We start from the raw sequence: 26,064 nt of genomic DNA, 5'->3' as shown, positions 1-26,064 counted from the left end.
GGGTCGGACGCGAGGGGCGCGGGGGGGAATGAGTCGCGGCTGCACCGGCTGGAGGAGGAGGAGGAAGAGGGAAGGAGGGAGGGCAGGAGGGAGGGAGCGACGGAGGGAGGAAACTTGGGGCAGGTGACACCGCGCTCGGTTCCTCCGGCTAGGCGGGAGACGGCTCCTCTGCGCCTCGCGGGCGGGCAGCGCCATGCACGTCAATGGCAAGGTGGCTCTGGTCACCGGCGGGGCTCAGGGCATCGGCCGAGCCTTCGTCCAGGCGCTGCTGGGCAAGGGAGCCAAGGTAAGCAAGCCCTGAGCCGCCGCTTCCCTCTCTCCGGGCGCCGGCAGCCCCCGCCTCGGCGCGGCCCCGCTCAGCCTCTCCCTCTGTCCCTCCGTTCCCGGGTAGGTAGCGCTCCTGGACCGCAACCCCGAGGCCGGGCAGCAGAGCAAGGCGGCCCTGGACGAGCAGTTCGAAGCGCAGAGGACGGTGTTCATCCAGTGCGACGTTACGGATACGGAGCAGCTGAAAGGTAAGGAGGAAACCACCGGCGCGGCTCCGACTCGACATGCAGCGACCTGACGGAGCCCGGGCTGCCGCTCCGATGTGTGCAAATCGGGGTTCTGGAGGGCAGCCTGCTCTCAGCTGACCGTGACTCAAAAAGGATTTGTTTCTGAACCTGAGGATGTGAAATATTATTACCAGTGCACGTGCATTTCACTGTGTTACTTGGCACATCGTAAAGAAAAGCCAAAAAAATGATTTCCATTGAGTGCTGTGCAATATTTTTCCATGGAAGCCTCTGCAGAAGATACTTGTTATTTTATGAGTAATATATATGAGCTTTAAAGCATGGATATGCTTTTTATGAGGCTTCGGTACAGAATCCAAGCTGCATTCTCTCATCACGGGAGCAATAAATTCTGCTCCGGGTTGCAGTGATCTTTCCATATGGCATGCTTATGTCCAACATCTGCTGCTGGAGCTGAAAGAAGGGTTGACAGAGTATGACGCGGCACTTCAGCCTGGTTTTCAGTATGGATCAATCGTGTTCTGTATGTGTCTTGCACATGCAGGTCATGGGAAGGAGCTTCTCTCCTGTATGATTGCCATTATTTATTGCCAGGATTTATGATCACCATTTATTTATTTAGCAAATAAATCCTGCACCCTAGTGAGTTCTTAAAATAGCTTACAGTGTTGATGTGCGCTTCACAATATTTCATAACTACCACATCACTTCATTGAAGTTCCATTCTTAAGAGAAACATTCACAGGTAATGAGTCAGTCAGATACAGAGTTTGACGTCACTTTTGTCAGTGTCATTAACCAGATTCATTTGTGTCATGCTAGATGTGGACTCTTTTACTTCTGCTTTTACACACTGCACTGCTCTCGCTGTTGTCTCAACAGCTGAGGTGGAACACAACCATTCCTCTTTCATAGACCACTGCCGCTAGTCCACAGCTCAGCAATATTGTTGCTAGCTCCAAGGTAGTGTGATTATGCCTGACTTAAATGTTTTGCACTGGAGATACTGGACAACCCATGTGAGAGATACACTTACCACAACCAATAAGTGATTTTTTTCTCCAAGTAAGAGGAGTAACCCAGGAGAAAGAATAAGCCTCTTAGGGGTAGGAATAGCATACTCTGCAGCATGGCTTTTACCTCAACTTGCTTTCTCTTACCCCAGTCCCACAGTTCCTCTACTTTTTCATGCCGGGCTAGTGCACGGCCTGTGGGCTGAGCACTCAGAACTGTAAGGATCAGGATGGCACAGAGAGGGAAATTCTTCAAACAAGTTAGCAGGAAAAGATCAATCAGAATAGGAAGGGAGGGATGGCAAGGATCAAGGGCAAGGAGTTGCTATGTTTCTCTAATACAGCAGTATTCCCATTGCAGGTTAGGTGACAGAAATTTGCAGTTCTGACATAAAATCTTTTAGGGTTTCTGGTTGTTGTTGTTGTTTGTTTGTTTGTTTTTCCTGGTCTTTTGTTACTGCTTTACTTTCCTGCTTTCTTCACTTGCAATTGCAAACTGCTGCATAATAAGCCTAATTTCACTCAGAGTTTTAAGTACTTAGTGGATGTGTCAAGTCCTATATCTGCTTCTTACATTCAATGTCACGTTTTTAATAGTCTTATTCCAACTTGAACTCTTACAAAATAAAACAAATCACAATACTAGAACAAGTATCTGTAGGTACATAATGCTTATGTGCAGAAAATCCACTACTTTGTCCATATCCAAGTCTTTCCTTGCTTTTTCCTGTGGTGGCTTCTTGCATATATCCTCACATAAACTTCAGTTCTAAAAAATGACCATACATTTATTTTTGCTTTCATTAAAATTTAGGAAGCTCACTTACGACTGGTGTTTAGACTTACTTTCCACTGTTTTTCTTGCCTGTTAAAATTGATCCTCTCTTTCATTTTAATGATTAGCACTTTGTATGATCATCATCTTTTCTTTTTTATGATTTAATAAGCTCTAAGCACCTACTCTGCAATGTAAACACAAAGTTATTTCACATTGAAAAATGGAAGAACAAGTTAGTTTACAGTGATGTCTGAGTAATAACATGATCAAGAAGGCAGAAAGCCAAAAAGAGAGGTTTTAAAAATAAAAAAAAAAAACCTTAGTACAGATTAAGAACATTGAAAAATCCGTACAATAAGAGCAAATCGATAAATACAACTTTTCCCAGCAGCTGCCAAGCTCTTGTTCTGATGTCAAGGTGATGACTGTGACAAACCTGCAGCAGCATTCAGATTCATCAAGAAAACAATGTCAGAGTACCAACCATCTGGTAAAATCAAAACAAAATAAAACAAACATTGTAAACTCCTGCAACTGGTGGAAAAACAAAACAAAAATATAGAAATATTTCTTTCAAAGCTGCTGTTGTACCCTTGATTGACACTAATAGCCAAAGATGAAAGACCAGAGAATTCAGACTACAATGGTATCAGCTTTTAGGAAAGTAGTTTCATTAAGGTCTGTCAAGCATAATTTCCATATACCTGAAATAATCAAGATTTGCAGTCAGTCAGTAGCTGATGTTTTTTTAAAACAGTATTTGGGGGAGTGGTATTTTGCATAATAATAAATGTTTAGTGATGTGTATCCATTTTTGGAGGGAAGAACAACCTGTGAAGAAACTGTATAACTTCAGATCAGGTCTGCAGCCATGGAAAAACTTAGTTTGGAACAAACATTTGGAGGTCATCTCATCCAACTATTGTGTCAATGCAGGGCCAGCCAACATGAGTTTGCTCATCACTATGACATCATTGCCTTACACATCTTTTATCTTAGTTCAAACACTGTCACTTGGGAGAACACAGAGTCACTGCGAAAGTTTCCCTGCTCTTTATTTTCAGTTTCTTTGGAAGACAGGTCATTCTTTTCATCAATAGAACAAGGAAGATGTGAGTTTGACAGACACGTTATTAATGTTACCTGATGCATAAAAGCCTATTGATAAATTTTTAAAAATTAATCAAGAACTATTTGTACCTGAAAAATCTGTATTAGTTACATCACTGAATAAGAAGCGCATTCTTAAAATAAGTTAAATTCAGGCCAGGCAGTAAAACCATTCTGAATAAATAAAGCCTTTTTTTTTTTTACACTTAAAATATATGGGGCCACTTCTGGAATTTATTACATCAAAGTCATACAGGATCAAGCTATAAATGTTCATATAATTAGGTGCTAAATATCCAATCTAATGCAAAATGTATGAGTGCTAAGAACATTCATTTGCTCATGTTATCGGGCACTGTATAACTGAACGAAAAGTGCTAAGAAATTTCACCTTTGCATTTTACTATAGGTGCTTTCAAAAAAGTAATTGAGCATTTTGGAAGGCTGGATATTGTGGTTAATAATGCTGGAGTGAACAATGAGAAGGACTGGGAAAGCACTATACAAATTAACTTGGTAAGCATTATCTCTTCTCACATACTCATGCTTCAGTAATTGACATTGGAATGCACTTAACACTCCATGGCTTCTACAGATTATGCCATGCGACAGAACGTGAATTATTAGACTGGTAAACACAGCTGTCCAAAATATTGCCACCTAATTGCATATATAGAGACAATTAAATATAAGTGTGGTGGCTTCTTTACGTCATCTATCCAAGATGTATGGCATTGTGTAGAGTTACAGCAGACAACGTGCTCCTTCTTACAAAGCCCAGTGAAATTCCATGTAGGTGTAATAATACGGCACCTAAGGCAGTAGAGCTCCACCTACATGAGACCAGTCTGTTTATATGAATGTTTTAGAATATTTTAGTTACCTGTGAGATTCAGCTTATTAGGGAATAAGTCTGATATACACTACAGGATAACTTTGATACTACAGGAAAACTTTTTCGTCCAAGCTCCATGTTTTCTTCACCACTGAAGCTAGTATACAGACTGAGTTTTTAACATAGGCCATTTCACCACCATGACTAGTTGAAGCACATCACTTGAAAGCACTTGCTAAAACACAGTACATTCAACAAGAGTAAAATTTATTTTCAGACTGTAATTAGTTCTTAGATATCTGTCTAACTCTACAAAGAAGTCTCCTTCCTTTCACCAGGTGAGGCCTCAATATCTATTCCTCAGGTTTTGTTTGTTTGTTTGTTTGTTTGTTTGTTTTTGTTTGTTTTTTGTTTTTTTAGTATAGGCTACACAGTTAGGAGATCTAAGCTCTGTAGGAAAGAGCAACTTTCTAGGTTAACAACACTCTGGACAGCTTGTGTTCTACTATCTATAATGTTCTGATTGGATGGTGTCATTCCTATGAACATGCCTACAAAATGTTTGATCTTGATCTCCTTGATCTGCTAAGAAAGCAGCAAAAAAATTTTTGGTAGAGTGCAATGTGAAACTTGAATCCAACTAGTCATTTGGAATTTGTCAGCTGAACAGGAGAGCTCAGGATATGAAAATGAAAAACATGATTTTTAGAAAATTCTGTGGACAAAGGTATCTGAGTCATTGAATTTGAATGCCTCTCTGAAAAGAAACAGCAGAAAGTACCTGGACATGTAATGCAAGCTGTACCTGAGATAAGATCTAGAAAATTGATTGAGAAATACATATATAAAAAAATATTTTGATTTAATAGTACTTTTCCATCTATCCAAGGTATTGTTTATTCTTGGAATCACGCATTAAGGTTTCCACAATAAGAGAAATACATTTGTTCATTTTTCTTTCTCATTCCTCTATATCTTCCTTGGGATTTAACTACACATGATTCTCCATCTTTCATTTCTGAAATATTCTGACAAATTAAAAACTAGGATATTTCATACTGTGAACTGGCAAGAGTGTGACATCATCAGTTTTATGCATATGTCTTAGATTAATGTGGGCTATAATTTACTGTAGGCAGCTATCCACTTGTCAAGTGTGCATGCACAGGTAGTTAGTCATGACCAAAAACATTCAAGTCTGTGTGAGAAACACATTTGTCAGTGATTCACCTATAAATTTAGCTCAAAAAATGAAGGTGCTTAGGGTCTGCAAATCTTGAAGATATTTTAATGCCTTAACTTACAGACTGATGTCCAAAAATTTTATAATTGCAGAGTAGGAGGAAGGATTACCTCATGTATAACTTAAACATGATTATATAGGTTAATTCTCCATAAAGTTCTCCTTCATAGTTGAAAGTTGAATAAATGCATCAACTCATGCAGGTGACTAAAACGAGTACATTTAAAATGATTAAGCTGAGTAAAAGCACAACCATATGTGTTAAATTAAGGACAATCTAAGAATTACATATCCTCGTTTATCTTTTAATTGGAATATTCATTAACTGTCTAACCTTGAGCCAACTACCCAGCTGATTTCCATAGGTCATTTCTAACTAGTTACAATACTTTCCGTAAACCAAGATGTTGTACTTCATGCTTATTAACTATGAAAAACAGAACACTAAAAGCTACTGTATGTAATATAATATGTTGGTCAGTTCCATAAAACATGTTTTGCTTCTGGCAGAGAAAGGCAAAAAAACATGTATGAAAAATGTAATTTAAAAACGTCTCTATTTCCCCAACATAGGATATTTAATTATCCTTTGTATTCTTCCTAAGAATAGGAATAACTTCTATAGCCACATATTTTGATATACACAATGCCACAATTAATAGTTTTGAAAAAAAAAAAGGGGGGGGGGGGGTAGGGGGGTGAAAAACCTCTACATGCCAACCTTGGTCTTAGTGACATTATTTATATATTTATACAACAAATATTCCCTGCCCCAGTTTAAAGTACGAAGTACAAAAGTAGAGCAGTACAGAGAAAGATAAATCAGAACAAACACATACGGGGTGTGTTCTTTATGGCTAAAACAGTTCACAGAACCGGTTGGTCTTCAGGAACAATTTTAAAGAGGTGCAAGGAAGTTCCCTGATAGCTCTGCTTGAGAAAACAGGAGGAACAGAAATGAAGAAGCAAATTTAAAGAAGAGGACATACTGCAGTAGGAAAAGGAGAGAATAAAAAACAGTCTTTGCCTGTATCCATTACAGTTTTCTGTGAAGGAGACAAGGAAGCTTTATGGTGAGGAAAAAAAGAGTAACAACCACTAGAATGATTTCTCTTGTGCTTTTCACTGTCCTGCTGTATTTTGTGCTAAACATTATCCATCTTTTTTTATTATTATTATTATTTCTTTTAACACTTCTAATTAAGCATTCCAGCAGTACTATCCATCCCCCACAACAGAGCTCTAGGTCTGGAAGTGCTGACTTGATCAAAATCGGCTTGATAGATAGCTTTTTTTCAGCTACCAATGCTTATACAAATGTATGGTCTTGTTAATATAGTGTATAGAGAAGAACCTGGCAACCATATAGGAATTTCATTTTAAGTGGATATTACCTATGCAGTTTCAACAGTCCATCACAAACAGAAACCACATACAGAAAGTCACGAGGATTTGTGACATGCACATTTTTATGAAGAGTCCTACCTACAGCTATTTAGAATGACATAAGTAGTGTTTCTTGCAACCTGCTTCACAGAATTTATGCCTACAGAATCCAGACATTTTATAGCTTTTTTTTTCCCCCTTAAAGTCCTCAAAACAAAATAATAAAAAAAAAAATCACATTATCGCATTTTGATAAGCTTTAGATGCACATTAGTAAAACACAATTTGGTGTCCTTATTTCTTGTCTTGTAGGCTTTCTGGAACAGATAGTGGCTGGGATACTGGGGCATGGTTTAGTGGGAAATATTGGTGGTGGGTGGACAGTTAGATTGGATAATCCTGGAGGTCTCTTTCCAACCTTGAAAATTCCATGATTTTATGATTCTAACCTCCAAAGATTATATACTGATACATAAATTTGATCCAGGAAGGTCATTTATAAGTCTCCCAAACTTCCCAAATTATTCTGCTAGAAAAGCAAAAACTATTAACTAACATGTAAGGGAATACCTTGTTAGTTGTTATGTATCTCTAAAGTTAACTTGTTTATCTTGTTTCACAGGGAAATAATTATGAAATGGTTTTCTTTTGTTTTGTTTTTATTAATGCTTTATGTTCTTAAACAGTGACACATAATGTTACTGTACAATAGTAAAAAGTTATGAGAATTGTTTCAGGGAACTCTTATATTTTTAGAAGATAATTGAAACATCTTTTTTTCTGAAACCTAAAAAGAAACAAAATGAGTTTTTAGGCAGAAGTAGAAAAAAAATTGGAAATTTGGCATTCTTTGTCATTTGGAATTCAGAAGAAATAGATTTTGAGATGAAATAATGTTCTTATTTAATCTCATCTGAAGTTTAATCATTAAAACAGAATAATGTCAGCATAAATACCAAAAGCCTTAATACAGTTATCAGAAATTTGTGAGTAAAGTATTCTCAAGGCAAACCAAATTTTTATTTCCTCATATCCCGTGAAAGTGTGAGTAGAGAGGCAAACACTGCCTGTGAAGAGATTTATTCACATCTAGAAAGTCTTTGAAGACAGTCACAGAAAGAGATGTAGGGAAATGGTGAAATGATAGCTAATTCTGAAAATATATATCCCTAAAGATTTGGGTAGCTGGTTATCATTTGCTGTGATAAATAGATTAAGTAGCGAGATCTGTCTTGCTCTCTTTGCTTACTCCACTTGTATTGCTCATTTCCTGGGTCATAAGGAGGTAGTTAAGATGAGTATAAAAATTTCATGTGCAAATGAAGAAGCATGAATATGCAGATCAGTTACATATAACTTACGGTGAAATAAAATATCTAGCAACTAGAAAATCATGAAAATCAATTAATTTCCTTATCAGTAAGGAACTATTCTTCAAAAGACCAATTAATGTGTCAATAACAACTTTAAGGTTAACTAGGCAAGCTTTCTCTTATTTACGTCTGAGACAAAGATGTAATAATTACTGCAGAGCTGTTCCCTTGTGTAAGCTAGATAAGAGATCTCCTGGGCGTATCTCTTCTCAGTCCATACACCTTGCTTTCCTTGCCCATTTTATCAGAAGAAATTACACAGGCTGAACTTCCACCTCAAAATAATGTGACCAGGATATACAGCTAGATTCAGCAGCTGGACACTACCACCAGGACCCACAGTACAGACAGGAAAGCAATTTCTTAATACTGCTTATGTAACTGCTCAGTGTGGAGCTTTCTAAAAACAAACAAAAAAATCCCACCAAAACAAGCAAACAAACAAACAAAACAGCTCTGTCTGTAGAAGAGTAAATGGCACAGGTAACTAGTGTATCAAGATTGCATTCTAAGAAATACACCAACTCTGTAGTTCAATGGCTTAGCTGCTTGTTCCTTAAGCATGTGATGTCAGAAACATGACTAAGTGCTTACAGAAAGACTTGGCCACCAAAAGCTGAGAAGTAGAGATTATCTTGAGATCAAGGGCATGAGGATCAGCCCTCCAAATGCATAAAGAGAGATGTAAGCATAATAAATGTTGATGTCTCTATTAGGAAGCACATAGATAGACCTTAATTGCACAGTAGGCTAATGAACTTCACAGCTTACAGTTTTAATGTATGTTTACGGTAGCCAATGTTCAAATACAATGAAAGACCAATTTATTTGAATCAAGCACTACCTGAGTCCAGTTACTCAAAAAATAATAATATTCCTTTATTCTTGAGGAATTTAGGGGGCAAAAAAATAAAAATAAAGAAAACTGCATTAAAAAAAAAAAAACTTTAAACATCATGTTTTACTCTCACATTGTACCAAAGCTACTGATCTCTGGCAAATGAACAAATCCTAATTATCCATGCTTCCTGCCTCTACCTCTTGGAGGTTTCTAGCTTTCTATAGTTTGAGATGGAAACTCAAACTCAAGAGCCTACAATTTCATTTCATATAGCAAGCAAAGTAGTAGGAGTGCCAAGGGACTTGAATGCTTACAAAAATCTTCTTGCTTCCTTGGAAATCTACAATAAAATCAATCCCACCTCCCTGACAAGAGGAAACTGCTACTATTTTCCATGGCAATCAATACCAGCAATTAGTTTCAGACTTTTAAAATTTGCCCTGTGCTGTTTACGAATAGTTCATGAGGCAGTTAGAAATGTTTACTCATAGACTGACAACATCACAGTACAAAAATCAAATGATCTTTGGTGAAATGATCTTCGGTCAAATTCCAGTTCTGCACTAACCTGTCTAACAAAACCATGATTCAATGGCTCTTCCATTCATTATATATTTAGTATAGCACATAGGCATACGCTACATTCATTCAGCAGCCTACATCAAATATTTTGTTTTCTCAAAGGAAGTCGTACTGATTTAATCATCTTGTTAACATTAGAGAAGTCATTTTCAGAACTGAAGGAATGCATAGATAATTTCTCAGCATAAAATATTGCCATAGCTAAGGACGAAACAGAGGTATCCAACAAGGTGATAAGGGAAGTCCTGTTAAATAGGCATAAGAAGCTGATTTATTAGGAAAACCTTCCTTGAAACACAAGGAAAAAAACCAAAAACACTGTATAGTAAATTACTTCCTAAACAATTGCCATTTGCAAAGGATGATGACTAAAGATGTTTTGAAAGTAACCACTACAAAAAACAAACAAACAACAAAAAAAACTGTAGTTATTTATGGATTATTCTACATGTTAAAATGAAATACAGAATATGAAAACTGTCTTAAAAGTGTTGTCGGAATACAAGACCATTGTACAACACTGGGTAGTCAGATTCCTAAAGACAGAACAAATGGAATTAGGGCTCTACTGAAAACTAGAAGTCTTACTAGAATGAGAGTTTCAAAATACTATTTCTTTAAGAACAACCATTAAAACCATACAGACATGTATGAGACATGCAGACTTTTAATGTGCCTTGGATTTTGTAAGTTTTGATTCAGACTTTGGCACTGATAGTTAAATTGCCAAACAATTTGTTATATAAGTTGCTGATTACTGATAAGGTGCTTCCAATTGAAACTACAAACAATTTGAGTAATAGCACAGTTATTTTTCAAAGTTTATATGAGAATGTCTGGTCACATCTAATTCAAATCTGAATTTTTCAGAAGCTAACAATAGGAAATATTAAGATTTAACTGGAAAGAATCCTGAACTCTCTACTGGCAGGTATAAAATAAAACTTCCTCCCTTGGGAGCATGTTCAGACCTGCAGTGCACCTTGATGGATTGTCTTCATTATTTGCTAGAGTAAATAATTGCATTTTGATAAGAATACAAACAGCAGTATCAATGAGGTCACAGTTTTTTCAACAACTAGGAAGATAACCATTCCAATTATTTTCAGGTTTTAATGATAGTTTTTAGCAGCCAGCAACAAACATGAAATGTCATGGCAATCAGGCAAAGTCCCTGGTGACTGGAAAAAATGCAACATCACACTCATTTCTAAGAAGGGTAAAAAGGATGACTCTGGGAATTACCATCCCATCAGTCTTGCCTCTGTGATGGAAAAGATTATGGAGCATATCCTCCTGGAAGCTATGCAAATTCTGTTTGACCAACCTAGTGGCCTTTTATGATGGTGTCAGTGCATCAATGCACAAGGGAAGAGCCACTGATTGTCATCTATCCGGACTTCAGTAAGATCTTTGGCATGGTACCCCACAACATCCTTCTCTCCAAATTGGAAAGATATGGATTTGATGGGTGTACTGTTCAGTGGTCAAAGAACTGGCTGCAGGATTGAGTACAGAGAGTGGGGGCCAATGGCTCAATGTTTGGATGGAGATCAGTTATGAGTGGTATCCCATGGGGGATCAGTGCTGGGACTGATACTCTTTAATATCTTCATCAATGACATTGATAGTGGGATCAAGTACACCCTCAGCAAGTTTGCTGTTGACACCAAGCTGTGGGGTGTGGTCAACACACCAGAGAGATGGGATGCCATCCAGAGGGACCTAGACAGGCTTGAGCAGTGGACCCTCAGTTGAACCTCATGAAGTTCATCAGATCCAAGTGCAAGATCTTGCACCTGCGTCAAGGCAACCTTTACTACCAATAAAATCAGGGGGATGCAAGGATTGAGTGCAGCCCTGTTGAAAAAGGTCTGTGTGTACTGCTGGATGGTAAGCTAGACATGAGCCAGCAATGTGCCCTCACAGGCCAGAAGGCCAGTCATATCCTGAGATGCATTAAAAGAAGCATGGCCAGCAGGTCAAGAAGTGATCTTGCTCCTCTGCTCTGCATTGTGAAACCTCGCCTTGAGTACTGCATCCAGATGTGGAGTCCTCAGTACAGAAGAGACATGGACCTGATAGAGCACATCCAGAGGAGGGCGACAAAAATGATCTAAAAGATAGAACACCTTTCCTACAAGGACATGCTGAGAGAGCTGGTGTTATTCAGCCTGGAGAAGAGGAGGCTTTGAGGTGGCCTGAGAGCAGCTTTTCAGTATCTAGGAAAGAAAGGAGCAGGCTATTTAGCAGAGTCTGTGGTGATAGTACAAGGGAAAATGGCTTCAAACTTCAAGAGGGTAGATTTGGGGTAGAAACAGGGAAAAAATCTTCTACAGTGAGGTGCTGAAGCACTGGAACAGGTTGCCTAGAGATGTGGTTGATCCCCGTCCCTGGAGACTTTCAAGATGAGGCTGAATCAGGCCCTGCACAACCTGATCAAGCTGTGGATGTCCCTGTTCATTGCAGGGGAGTTGGACTAGATGAACTTTAAAGATCCATTCAAACTCTAAGGATTCTATGATTCTATGATTCTAATTACACAACCTGAAAATATCTTCAATTTATTTTAGTTTTTTGAAAGGCAGATGGGAAACGTTTTTCATCATATTCCCAGACCAGGAATGCATCATTCTTTGACTTACTTTTTACTGTGCATTTCATGACACACTGAAGTAATAGTTTGTAAGCTTTCTTTTGGAATGCTAACACCCAGGAAACTAGTGTCACATTCCATAGAAGACGGAGCCTCAGACTGCAATTTGCACGTTTTCAAGTATGAATTTCACATCAACTCCCCAAAAATATATGCACCTTTTTCTTTGAAAAACATCTTTTCCATCTTAGTTCTTGGCTCCCAGATAGGAGAGACAGCCTTGGTTTGTTCACCCAGCTGGATCCATGGGATTGGCGGGACAGTGGCACTTAGATTCTAAGAATAAATTGCAAGCTCAAAACACAGTGACTTCAACTACTGCTGTTCTGTCTTTGAAAACTATTGAGATGACTTTCTTTTCTGGAGAGGGGAATGTTGGCAAGTGAATGGAAGATCTATCACAGAACACCTTCATCCCAAGTGCCATCTGATGAGTGTGCAGACAGCTAGGTTTTTCTCACCCTCTCTATTTTGTTCAGTTTATTTCCAGAATAATTATTTGTGTTACAAGCCCAAACACCAGAAACAGTCATGATCATGCACACTTATAGAGAAGTTCCATGCAAGGATAACAGCAGGTACCACGGTAATATCCAAATGAATGTCTGCATTAATTCAGAATACAATCTCTCACAATACCTATAAAAGAAGGCTTCCCCCAGTTCACCAAGAGATGCTGCTAGGGGGGGTACAGAGAGGAAAAAAGAGCAAAAATGTGATTTTGATAGAAAAGTCAAGTTACTCACTATTCCCATCTACTTGTGGTTTGGCCAAGGACTCATCTTGCTCTTTTATCTCTTTGAATGAGAAGGCTGGAGTAATAGAAAAATCCTCAAGGAGCCCCTACTTCCTTCTCCAACGGATTTATTTCCTCTGATCATCCCAAGTGGAATTCTCGTTTTCTGTTCAACAGGCTAAGCCACTGCTCCAGGGCACGATAGGGCCTGCACCTGCTTTCCAGAGACAGCATTAACCCTTCCTTTCCTAAATTGTCTTGTATACAGCTTATCATATATAGAGAGAGACAAACACCAATAATAATGTCTAATTTTTTTGTTAAGCTGTTAACGAGTTCATTTTCAGAATAAATGTACCTTACAGGCATAAATAATCTTATTTTTCCATGCATTTTTTGAAATTTAAATGTGACAATCAACATTAAACACTGCAAGACCACAGTTATAGTGGCTTTGCTACATTCCAGGGCATACAAGAGAAAGAGAAATCAGATTTAATTTATCAGGACACTGAAAACAGTCCTTTAGAAAGCTTCAGTTAAAGTATTCAGAAAATAGTTTTTTTTTTCATTCTTTCTTTCTTTTTTTTTTTTTTGTATTAATCAAAATGTTACTAGTGATATGCTGAAAATATCATAAAATACTGCAGCCATAGAAAATGAAGAAAAAAAGAGCTGATTCAATATCAGTATTACAAAGCAAACTTCAAGTTTTTATGTCTCTGTCACTGTGCAGTTCAGACTCGTGTTACTTGGATACAGAAAAAAAATTAAAAAAGGAATACATGCAATCTTCCAAATATGATTCCTGTTAAAATCAACAAGCACATTTCATGAAGACAGGAAACAAACTGAATTAGAAGTCTTACTAAAAAATGAAATGTAATACATATCTTAAAGTTATCCTTTTTTTTTTTTTTTTTTTTTAAGATAATGGTAGAAGAACACTTTATGTTCCTTTTGCAAAAGTTATTTTTTTCTTTTCTTTCCAGTACAATTAACCACTAACGAAAAGGTTTTAGTAATATACTTTGGGACATTTCTACCTCAGTGATACAAAGTCCTTTAAACCTTCATGGCGCATATGTGGACAGATTTGTAGAGCCATTTTATCTGTTGAGCATCTTAGTTTTGGTCAAATAAATTACACAAAAAATAACAAAATACAAATGGACTTCTTGATTAAAAACAGAAACAATATCTCTGGAAATATAAAAATGATTCAGTTCAGTTATTCATTTTAGCTGAAACTGAAAGCAAAATACAAATCGATTATGCAGAGATCTAATTAAGTTGGTAAATAAGTATGAAACTCATCACAAATGCAGTAGTATTGCAACATTTCACTGAAATTACTATCTTTTACTTAGAGTATCACCACAACTTTCTATTAGTACTCATTAAAATCTCTGGTAGAGCAACTTACCTTCCTGGGGAGACTCATTGGCTTTAAATACCCTAAGGTAAGTGGGATGAATCCCAGCAGTAGGGTTCAAAACCAGATCTTAAGTAATCAAGATAATATACATCTCAGCAAAACTTTTCCTTAAAGTTCTTTCTTAAAAAATAAAATAAATTTACATACTGCAGTTAAAATTATGCTAATACCTTCTCACACCTTGTAGAATGTTTTTTTTTTTGTTTGTTTGTTTGTTTTCTGTAGCTGTATTTGTCTGTTTGAACTAACCTTCTTTTGACAGGAAAGGTAAAAATGTACTAATTACATCCAGAAAATACAAATTTTAGGACCAGAAATAGGCTACATAACTTAATTCTAAGAAGTGCAAGTTTCTCATGTCATGAATCAAATGAGGCCATAAGTGTAACATCTTCAGATTTGGTCTGCACATTTTCTAAAATGAAAAATAATTCATCTGAACAAAATCACTGGGATTATGACGTGTTCATCCATTTTTTATATCCTCAGACAAAGCATGTATTTGGTTTATCAATTACTTACTTAGTATACGTTGTCTTCACAGTACTTATTTCAGGCTGTATGTTTCAAATGATATCTTCATGAGAAAAATAATCAAGCTACTTTTATCCACAGTAGTTTTGCTTAGGAAATTACTGAATTACTGTGGAGTGTCTCCTGTGTTTATAATCTTCCAAGAAGTCAAGTAAAGCAAGATTACAATTAAATATTACAGTTCAAGCAAGATTAATTTTTTAGGAGTAAAAAAGAAACATATTTTGAATATAATTGTACTTCTTCCCCTTTATGTCAGACATCTGTGATTAGAGGAACCTACCTTGGTCTAGAATATATGAGAAAAGGAAATGGAGGTGATGGAGGAGTAATCATTAATATCTCATCATTAGCAGGTGAGAATATTTTATATATAAGCACTTTCTACTATCTAAAATCAATGGATCATACTGTTTACTCATACTTTTTTTCTTCTTTACTATGGCTCTTCCCTGTTTATTCTTATTTTGAGTTAGTTTTCATCACGCTAAGAGAAATAATATCAAAGGATCATAACTTTCACTTTCTTTGAAATATTCAGTAATTTTCCTAGCTTTTCAGTCTCATATTTAATAATCTAGAGCATGATGTAAATGCTGCATCAGAATTATTTTCATGTTCAGCAGGGCAAAACCTGACTTGCCTCAATTTATTATACATTCTCAACACTATTTAGTAACATTGTTGAGTTACAGTTGTACAAATTCAAAGATAGGAACCATAGTCTAATTTATAGACGTAAGACAGTGGTGGCCCTAGGTCCTGATTGTGGATGGGTATGAGTGTTCTGGGTACATTAAATTAACATGTAAAATGGGTTTCTGCAAGGAGAAATCCAGTCTACCCTGTTGACAGAAATCACATGGATGATCTGTTTTCACTCATACACATGCTTCAATATGGGTGAGAGGATCTTTAGCAGACAGCAAGTTTATCTCCATTGGCTCAAACTGACCTTGTATCAGGACCAAATTAACCTGAAGAAAACTGCTATCACAGTAAAAGATTTCATAAACACAAGTAAAAGATTACACATTTCTAGAGAAGTGCTGATGCCCACAGAGTGCTTAAGAAAGGGCAAACGTAGCAAGAAGTTTGACTCTGTTCTAACCATTCCGAACTGATTAAAAATATTTTGCTTTTATGATCTAACAGTGTGGCTTTCCTCAGTTCATATCATAATAATTATTATAATTTTCATTTATTTAATTAACATTATACTCTAACTATTGCAGCCAACTATCAGAAAATTCCTTTGCTTTGTTTGCTTTTACAAGTCTTCTATGTAGCAACTGCTTCCAAGATCATAAGGAAAGCCACGTTATAGAAGCTGACACCCACTAACTTTTTATAGTTTATTTATTTGTTACTGCTCCTGCTTTGTGACTCTAATTCTCCTTTACAGTCTGAAGGTCTAAGTCCCTCAGCTCACTTCGTATACAAAAGGCAAGCTGCCATTGGCTTGTTTAACATTCCCTGCAAGTGTTTTCTTTTCTCAAAGCTAGCTTCTGTTAATGATTAAACTTTGGAGTGGTTTTAATTCTTCCCCCACCCCTCAAAGCCAACTCCTCTATAAGATTGTATCGGCTGTGCTCTCCAGACAGACACCAAGTATTCCCGTGTCCTGTTGAGCAGCAAGAAGAGTTATATGCAGTTCTTGTGTAACATTCAATAATGTTTGCTTCACACATTAATTAGTTTCCAGTTCTTAACCATGGGAATTCTGCCAATGATTGAACTAGAGACTGAATCAAGCCTTACTGTTTTATACTTCCAAAGAACACCCACAGACCTACTTAAATGCTTCCTATGAAATGGATGCCATAAGTGTTTGGCTGGGTAAAAGTCATAGCATCCACCATTTCTTTCCAACACTGAATCTTCTTTTCTTTAGAGTGTCCTGCAAGACAGGGCTAAATGTGAGAAGGAAGGAAATACATAAGCTTGTGTAGTAAATGCTCAGCTCCTAACTCAATGTTTCTCAAATCTATGAGACAGTTTAACGGGATGTATGCATTCAGATCAAGAGGAAGTAATTCCACTATAACTCTGAGACAATGAGAAAAAATACGGTTTGCTGCCAATCTACCCCCATAAAAGAGAATGACAGTGGGAGGAGGATTTTGAATATATTGTAATATATTTATTTTAAAATTTAAAAAGTAAATTTTTCAAAAACCCATTCTGTAGGAAACTACTTACATTAATTTTAATTAATTTATTTTTTTTATACAGAGTAGATACAAGCAACAGGACTAACACAAAACACTAAATTTAACTCCCGAAATTAATTACATGACTACATTTCACATTGTCTCTTACATTTTTGTGGCTGATACCTCTACACTTTTAGTAAATAAAGAGAAAAACTGAAAATGTTTGTGAGAGCATTTCCTTTGAAAGCTTCCATTCTTTCATGAAGATGTTCTGTAAAATTGAATTTCTATTTGCCTGGATTCTACCAGATTTAAAGCAAACAAACAAAGTACTTGTAGAGATATATAGAAATAAAGTAAAATATTTAGCTCAAAAACATGCTAATTTAGATTGCTCAGTGAGAAGTTTTTCCGATATGTAGTCTATCTGATGTGTACAACTTTTGTATAATCGTATCAATGGTTCGATTCAACTTCAAGCACTCAGGCTCCACAAGCAGCCAGTTTCTCCTCTTATAGAAAGCTTCAGCCAAAGGAAATGTGTAAAGAATTTCTTCACAGTAGAGACTTCTTTAGGATCTAAGATATATGTATATATATCACAAGAACAAAGCTATATGGTTTACTTCATTTGAGTAAAGATAAGACTGTATCACAGTAACGGAGAAGAGTAAAGGTACAAACAGCTGTACAGTTGGGTATCCAGTTCAGCATCATAGAAGAACTTCTGTTCCCTCTATTATTTAAATTAAGAAGATGCTGAGCAGAGTCTACCAAGGCAAGACTAGAAAATTTACAAACTATTCCCTGGAGACTTAGGTTCATTGTTATGAAGTTACCCAAAAATGATGCAGTTTACAATTTGTTTTGGTTTTGGCACAGATCACAGCTGACATAATGAACATAATCTGTTATTCCTCCATACTCTTAAGAATAGAGTATTATATAAACCTCTTAAAAAAATTCCCTCATCACTCCATAGGACCATCATGCCTCTAGCTCATTTCTCTGCTTACATAACTGCTTCTTTTCATGAGGCTTTGACCTTCTGAGAATGTTGTGAGCGTATCCCATACTGCTTATCCAGACTTTTGCCCCAGGGTGACAAAGGAGATTTCTGTCATGTCGTTTGAAAAGACATTTAATTTAAATAAATATAGCTACATCCTGTGTTGCCATTTATTTGTAAGTATTCTACGTGTTACAATAGGCTGTCATTGTTACAATTCATAAAGCAAACCTAATAGAGAAAGGGAACAAATCACTTTGGCAATATTTTCCAGTAAATAGAGATGTACCCTTATAGCTTGCTTTAAAATAGGTTCCATCAGTTACCCCAAACTTACACTTCAGCATCTTCACCTTTTTCATTAAAAAATAAAATAAAATTACAAATTTCAGATGGTACAAGATACTGAGGTTATAAAAAAAAATTGCGAAAAAAAATTGAATAGTTACTGGAAATAAGTTTAATCCCTGCATAATCATAGTGTAGAAGCACTGCTTTCTAAAGAGCTCAAAGCCTCTGTGAGATGAACAGCCATGTTAGAAAGCAGGCTTTAGTTTCTTATTCTCTATGGTATACTTATACAAACATGAAGGAAACTTCTCAAAGAATTACTGAAACAAAGATACTATCAAGCAGAAACAAAATTTGTCTCAAGCCGCCTAACAGTGTGCACCCATGAAGAAAATAGAGGGTAGAAAGGTCATCAAAAAGCTCATAAATCTTACTCAAGGAGGGAGAGTCATTCAAATCTCAAAGGACAACATGTTCAGTGGAAAAGCATACCTGGAAAAAAAAACACCCTGTTCTGTATTCATTAAAGCTCTTCAGACTGTAGAAAGTAATGGTTTCAGCAAAGCTTACTGATACAATTCAAGCTTATTGATACAATTCCCAGTATTCCATATTAATTTATCAAGATGTGGACCATGAAACTTAATTAAAACTATTCATCATGATAAACAAGAAGCTGTAGTGAGAAGCCTGATGTCTGAAATGAGTCTCGACACCTTTCCAAGGAGAGGACTACCATATAACCAACAGCACAAGCTGCCTGTCATCCTGCTGAGAGCTGAAAAAAGGGAAAATGAGCACAGAACTACTGCTGGTCTACTCAAAATATTTATGGTAATCAAAAGAGCACCTTCAGTCATTATGAAATCATGTCAAGTTCACCAACTAGTTCTTGATTGAGACCCTTTGAGGAGGAAGGAAGTTTCCTCTCCTCTTTCACTGTAACAGTTCTGTGCCACAACAAAACCAAAAGGGAGGAAACTCTAGGTATAGTTGCCTCCCCTTGCCCCAGCACACTGCTTCCATCATCATCCATTCGAACATTGTCCCCACTCAAACTTTTTTTGCAGGTAATGTTCCCCAGCCTGTTTCAGTGATGGTGTTCCACTTTGCATAAGATAATTAAATATCTACAGAAGCAGCAAATAGAATCCAGTGTTCTAACAAACAAATGTCCAAACAAACATGGCATGAAAACATACTCATGCACTGGCTAAATACTCAGGCAGAACAGAATCAATGTCACAGAGCAGTTCCCAACATATTTTCCAGCAAAGACCTTAGGACACACTGTGAACAGATACAGCTGCAGATCTCTGTAGGATTGGGGAAATCCCACACTGTGGTACTGAGTGCTGAAGTCAGGAACAAAAGCAAGACAGTAGTGCTGTTGTGAAAGATGCGAGGGCTAGCTTTTCACTGTTACTGCTTTGGCTGAAAGTGAGTTGATTTCTTCGTGGTTCTCCACACTAGCAAAAAGTAATTTCAGTTATTCAGAATGGCTTTAATGTTTTGATTTAACCAAAAAGATGAGTTACTTGTTCTGCTCTTCCGGCTCTCTTTTGACATTTAAGTAAGCCTTTGAACCTTCTTCCATTTCATTATAGTGAACTGTACCCTTCCCTTGTTTATTTCTGGACTTTCCCTTCCTTTTCAAGTAAAGTAACTTGTCTTACTATACCTACTTGTCTTAATAATAATAATAATAATATCTTTGAATTCTTTCTTTGCATTTCCAAGTACCTTTTGTCTTATGCACGTCCATTACCTCATGGCCTCATTAGGATTATTTTCATTTTTAAAATACACAAAACCTCTGAAGGACTAAAATAATAATACCATAATATTTCTAATGAGACAGCATTCCAGTGTTTCCAATTATCACCAGAATGGTGATGATGGATGAGAATGAGAAGTCACTAGAAAGGAATATTGTAATCACAATCCATAGGAAACACCATGAAAGGCCTTTTTCAAAAATAGATTCTCAATAAAAAGCATAATGAATCAACACAAGTTAAGGACACAACTAGTCACAAGGTTAAATTGTTCATTTCCCACCACTGAACAGTGCTGCTTTCACTGGCTAACCAAAGTGGCATTTAAACTAAGACAAAACTTTGAAGCTTGTCATGGTTACATTTAAAGCTTTCGTAGTAAGTCCTCCAGACAAAGTGGATTCTACAGTAAAGAGCTTGAACAATCTCTTAAATATATATATTTTCTGGCAAATCCATACGTAAGAGCTGAGTATTGTATCTATCATCCACTGAGATGAGACACACTCTTCTTGATTCTGTCTGTTAAAGATACAAAACATTATTTCTGTTGAATTTAAATATTAAGGCAATAAAATCAAATTTTACAATATCGCATTAAGGAGCACAGACGTGTCGTCCTTTAACTATAGAACAGGCAGTGTTCTGCTTGCTTTTCACAGGATCTTCATATTCAGGTGGAACCAGAGCATCCATGTGGTCCTGTTCAGCTGTTACTGCACAGTAGATATTGTTGGTATAATGTTTAAAAATACATATATATACACGCATGATCTATCTCTTCTTTATCAGCTTTTCTCCATCAAACTCAGTGTAACTAGAATTAACTTCTTAATTTTTCTACCAAAGTCTCTATTCTTCTTTCTTTACTGTAAATAATGATTTTATGTTCTTTCACTCCCACTACAAATGTTCACAATCACAGCAGTCACTTTTCATTTTGCTTCTCCTTTTCCTTACAGAACACAGCAACGTTATTGCCAAGTATTGCTAACTCTTTTTCCTGTCCCCTTCTAAACATCATGCTGGATTTTCATTTCTGAATGGGGGCCACTGTAGGAGGTACCATATAGTGAAACTCATTTCAGACAGTCTAATTCAGTGTAGAAAATGCTTTGAGAATATTTCCTATCGACATCTCTGCTTTTGTTTCTGCTCAATAGGGATTTCATCTTACTACTTTCTCAGTGTTTAATCACTCATCTCCTTACTCTCTGGTACAGAGGAGGTCCTGCATTCGTTTCTTAGTGCTTTTTCCATTTGCTTATTGCAAATTAACTTCCCTATTCCACGTAAGTCTTTTCTTAAAAACCATCACCTATGAAACATTATTGGAGCAGCATTGTAGGTAAAATAAATTTTACAATGCCTCTGATGACATGTTAAGTCTGAGTTACTCTGTTATACTTCCTTCTTTGAGCAAAACCCATTATGCAATGTAATTTACTCTTTCTTGTCGTTCAAACCACATTATCAAATAAATAACAACATTATTTCAAGGGCAGATGCATTGGCTTACTGCACTTCAGCCAGTTGAGCAGCACATTCATTCCTATCTCTTACTAGGATTTAGGGGAAATGTTTTCTCAGTTGTTTTGTTTTTTGTTTGTTTGTTTGTTTTACCATCTGAGAGAAATAACGTAAGCAAGGGAGTTAAGTCAGACATTTTATGTATTTATTTAGTGAAATATTTCTAGCATAATGGCAATTCAGTTATAGTAGCCAAAATTAACTTTGCTATTTCCCTCATCTTGACCAACATTCCTTCCTTAAAATCACTTCAAATGAACACAGGTGTCCAGTTTGTGTATCAGCAGTTAAGGTTTCAGTAATGAAAGTACCTAAAATACTTTAGATATATCGAGATTCATAAAAAAAAGGCTCTAAAATTCTTTTTCTTGAGTGTTTCCTTTCAGGTCTTTTCCTCTATTTTTGTCTTACTTCAGAGACAGAACTTTTATCTTAAAATTATACTTTTTTCCATTATTCCACCTTTAGCTCCCTGTGTTTTCATCTATCTCATCCATTTTTCCCCACTTACCTTAGAAAAAAACAGAATATGCAGATTTTAATAAACTTTTTTGTTGCATTTCTATGAATTTGATTAAAAGTGATCACTTTTTCTTTTACATTACTAACTTACATTTGTGTTTAAGGTCATCATAAGTAGGGGTACCCAACATCCTTATTCAGATAACTTTTTATTTTAAAGGACTCATGCCTGCTGCATTCCAACCTGTGTACTGTGCTACAAAGCATGGTGTAATTGGATTTACACGCTCAATAGCAGTAAGTATATGTTTTTGAAAACAGTATCAGCATCTCCTAGGGAACACGCTGTTTTTCCCTCCTCTTTTGTCACACATCTGGAACAAACTGTCTTAAAGCAAATGAAGAATCCAAAGTGCTGGAGGGTCCCTCCTTTCACAAAGGATATATAAAGATCTAATAAGTAAATTGTTTATGATCGATATGAGTTTTAGAAAGGTTTACTGAGCAAAAGAGAAAGAAATTGTAAAATAGTATAAGGACAGACAGAGGAGCCCAGAAGCCATAAATTCTTTTCCAAGCTTTAGAAATAGTTTTCAAAACACCATCTCAATCATTTAACATTTTGCTTTTCTTATTTTTAAGTCAAAATGAGGATGTTGTAATGATAAATAAGTGCTAACGTGTGGAAAAAGTGACTGGAACACAAATATGTTGATCGTTATTTATTCTTGCCAACTCTTAACACACTAAAATGTAAAAGAACACGTTCAGGATGGGACATGTTAGATGTTATACGAGCACATAGTAAATCTTACTCTGACTACAAAATTTTCCAGTTAAGTTGAACAAGCTGTATGAGAGAATAACTTAAAGAGAGTGAAATATGATTACACTTTCATGGGTTAAGCTTAAAGAAGATAGTCCACTTATAAAAGACTTCCACCCTAATTTCCAGAACAAAGAACCTGAAATAATCATTTGCATGGTTGTCTAGATTTTACTCTCCTACTTCCCACACAAATCAGTCCTTTTTAATCTTAAGCTAAACAGATGAGCATGGTTAAGTGTTGCATATCACATATTAGCCACTGCACAAACCTGAAACCTGGTTTTCCAGTTTTGCTTTCTTATGAGAGAGTAATTAAACATCATCATGTAAGTTCAAAAATAAAGGGTTTTGCAGAAAATTAGAGCAGGTGTTGTCTCTCTGCTGAACATGAGAAAGCCGAAGAGAAAGATAAAAATCAGCACAGAATCACTGTACTTACCAGGGAATGCAGTACAGCCTAGCATCATGGAAACATGATACAAACTGTATAGGATTTCATTTTCTTTTCTTTTCCAGAGCAAAAACGCAGGCTACCTAATCATGAAAAGGAAATGTGATTTACATAATATGTCAGGCAGGGTTTCTGTTAAATGTTAAGCTACTTAGCTACACAATACTCTTTAAAAAAAATTTGATGATGAATTCCTAACTCTCCCTCTTTTCTAGTTAGCTGCTAACATGGAAAACTATGGTGTGAGACTCAACACAATTTGTCCAGGATTTGTCAATACACCAATTCTTCAGTCAATAGACAAAGAAGAGAATATGGGACAATATTATTCATATAAGGATGAGATCAAAAATATGATGCAGTTCTACGGTGTGATGGAGTAAGTTAAATCAGATACACTGCTTTTTGACCTTTGTTCTTGTTCTTTATTTACAAGTTTGTATTTTCAATTAATTCTCAGCAGGCAAAATTAAAATAATGAAAGGGAAATGCTGCCTCAGAACAAATTCTATCAATTGTGGTATCCTATAAATAAAGGAGTAATGGTAGATACTTAAGCCTATTTCAGGAGCATCGTCTACGTGGTGGTACTTCCTCTTTATGCATTCCCAGTTCCAGCAAAGTGCAAATCAAATTCCTGACTTAAAGATGGTGTATTAGTTTTGAATGATTCTTAGTGGACTGTTCCATAAATTTGTTAAGTGAAAATCTTTATGAGATACAGAGAGTATAATTTGTATTTGGTTTCCACAAAATTTGGACATGAGACAAATAGAAATCAGACCCAGTACTGGCCTAAATTCATAACTGTACAGTAGCGACTATGGTGGAGCAGATTAGAGTTACCTAGTCCATTAGGGAATTGCAAAGAAAGGCCAAAAGCCTTTCTAAGAATGAGAACAAGAAAAGCCTAAAATGACATCTTTTCTTAATACTTTCTCAGTTTCTTAACAATTAGCTGCTCAGCTCCTTCTACACAAAAGAAACCTGTGCTGTTTTGCCCAACATTTTTCATATTTAAAATATATTTCATCTATTGAACATATCCAACTGATGTGACAAAGTTCTCCTTGCAGTAATTTGTACCAGTCCTGCTACAAATAAAACTAAATAAAACATCAGCAAAGTGCTGCAGAGGGTCGCGTAAGGGCTATTTCTGTCCATTGTCCCAACAGAGAAAAAGAGAAAACCAATAGAAAGCCCAGAAGTACGCGGATAACTACAGGAATTTAACAGTACCTGCAGCAAACAATAATGATTTGCAAAGTTGCAGCTTTATGTTCCATCTCCTGATTAAGGAGATTGAATTTTTCTCCTAAAACAATAACACCACCTTTGCTTTTCTGAAAACAAATATGTTCAAATATCAGGTTAAGGTTCAGGGTATATAGACTTACCTTGTGTTTTTATAATTGCCCTTTTCACAGTCTATTACATTATTATTGAATAATAGCCTTTTTTTTTTTTTTTTTTTTTTTAGCCCATCAATAATTGCTGAAGGACTGATAACAATAATTGAAGATGATACTCTGAATGGAGAAGTTATGAAGATTACAGCATCCCAAGGGATTCACTTTCAAGAATACAGCCAAACACCTTATACGTCAAAGAGATAAATCAAATTGTTTTACTCCAATTAACTTTTGATTTTTAAAATATAAAAAATGTTGGAAAAACTTTTGGAAAAAAGGTTAATGTTGTATCTAAATCAGTGACAGTATTCCAACTTTCACACCCTAATTACAGAGATGGAGAAGAAAATCCAATCCGGGGAAAATGTTATCAACTTATTTTGATTCCATATACACTAGTATTATTTATTCAATAGAATATACACACTGCTCTGAAGACTTCTGATTGTACAGTAATGAGGGCCAGTTTTTTCCTTCTTGTAGTTCTGTGCAATTATCCAATCTATATACTCCATGCATATTTTGGTGAACCTGACTTAGCATAATTCTTTTCACAGAGGTAAATGTATTATTATTTACATCTTGAATTCTTCAAACCAAGAATTCAGTTCAGGATAAACCATTAAAAATTAACAATTTACTTTTTCTTATATATACACATAAAAATAGAACAAGAGGCAAAATTCTTGTTCCACATTTAAACACACAACTGAATATGTAGCATATCATACACAGAAGAACAGATTTTTTTCCTCTTGGATTATACCTATTTATAAACTACTTCTAAAATATTTTTGTTCTCTTTTTTATATATACATGAATGTTCAGTCTTTGTATATACAAGGATGCATACTTTGGCACTGATTGAAATGTCTGTTTACTCGTTAAATCTCACTTTCTGAATCTTTAAATATAATTTCCTGCCTTTATTGATTAAAACATGAATTAAATACTGAGTGACCTGCTTGCTTCATATTTGTACATATCCATTTCGGTATCATAACACTTTCAGATGGAATGTATCATACAAAGGCAACAGAACTGATGAGTTTCCTACTTCCTGTGCTCCCCTGGACTTTCTGAATCCAGTTCAATCCCCAGCTATA

At 36.1% G+C, this 26,064-nt stretch overlaps 1 protein-coding gene across 4 annotated transcripts; it reads left to right on the top strand.

Annotated features, from left to right (window-relative positions):
* The first annotated feature begins 98 nt into the window (after nt 1–98).
* Nucleotides 99–25,914, top strand: HPGD (hydroxyprostaglandin dehydrogenase 15-(NAD)). Of its 4 annotated transcripts, NM_001277784.2 has the most exons (7): nt 99–286; nt 392–515; nt 3,826–3,932; nt 15,300–15,396; nt 22,487–22,563; nt 23,762–23,925; nt 25,027–25,914. In NM_001277784.2, exons 1-7 carry the CDS (start codon nt 194–196, stop codon nt 25,160–25,162), a joined length of 798 nt encoding a protein of 265 aa, NP_001264713.1. In that variant the 5' UTR covers nt 99–193; the 3' UTR covers nt 25,163–25,914. The 4 variants fall into 4 exon arrangements, with proteins under 4 accessions (NP_001264713.1, XP_040554868.1, XP_040554867.1 ...); XM_046940115.1 differs by lacking the exon at nt 3,826–3,932 and having other exon boundaries at nt 141–286; XM_040698934.2 differs by lacking the exons at nt 22,487–22,563; nt 25,027–25,914 and having other exon boundaries at nt 23,762–23,892.
* The last annotated feature ends 150 nt before the right edge of the window (nt 25,915–26,064 follow it).

This window comes from Gallus gallus, chromosome 4 (genome assembly GCF_016699485.2).
Source record: "Gallus gallus isolate bGalGal1 chromosome 4, bGalGal1.mat.broiler.GRCg7b, whole genome shotgun sequence".
Lineage (NCBI taxonomy): Eukaryota > Metazoa > Chordata > Aves > Galliformes > Phasianidae > Gallus > Gallus gallus.
This window is presented reverse-complemented; position numbering and strand designations above follow the sequence as displayed.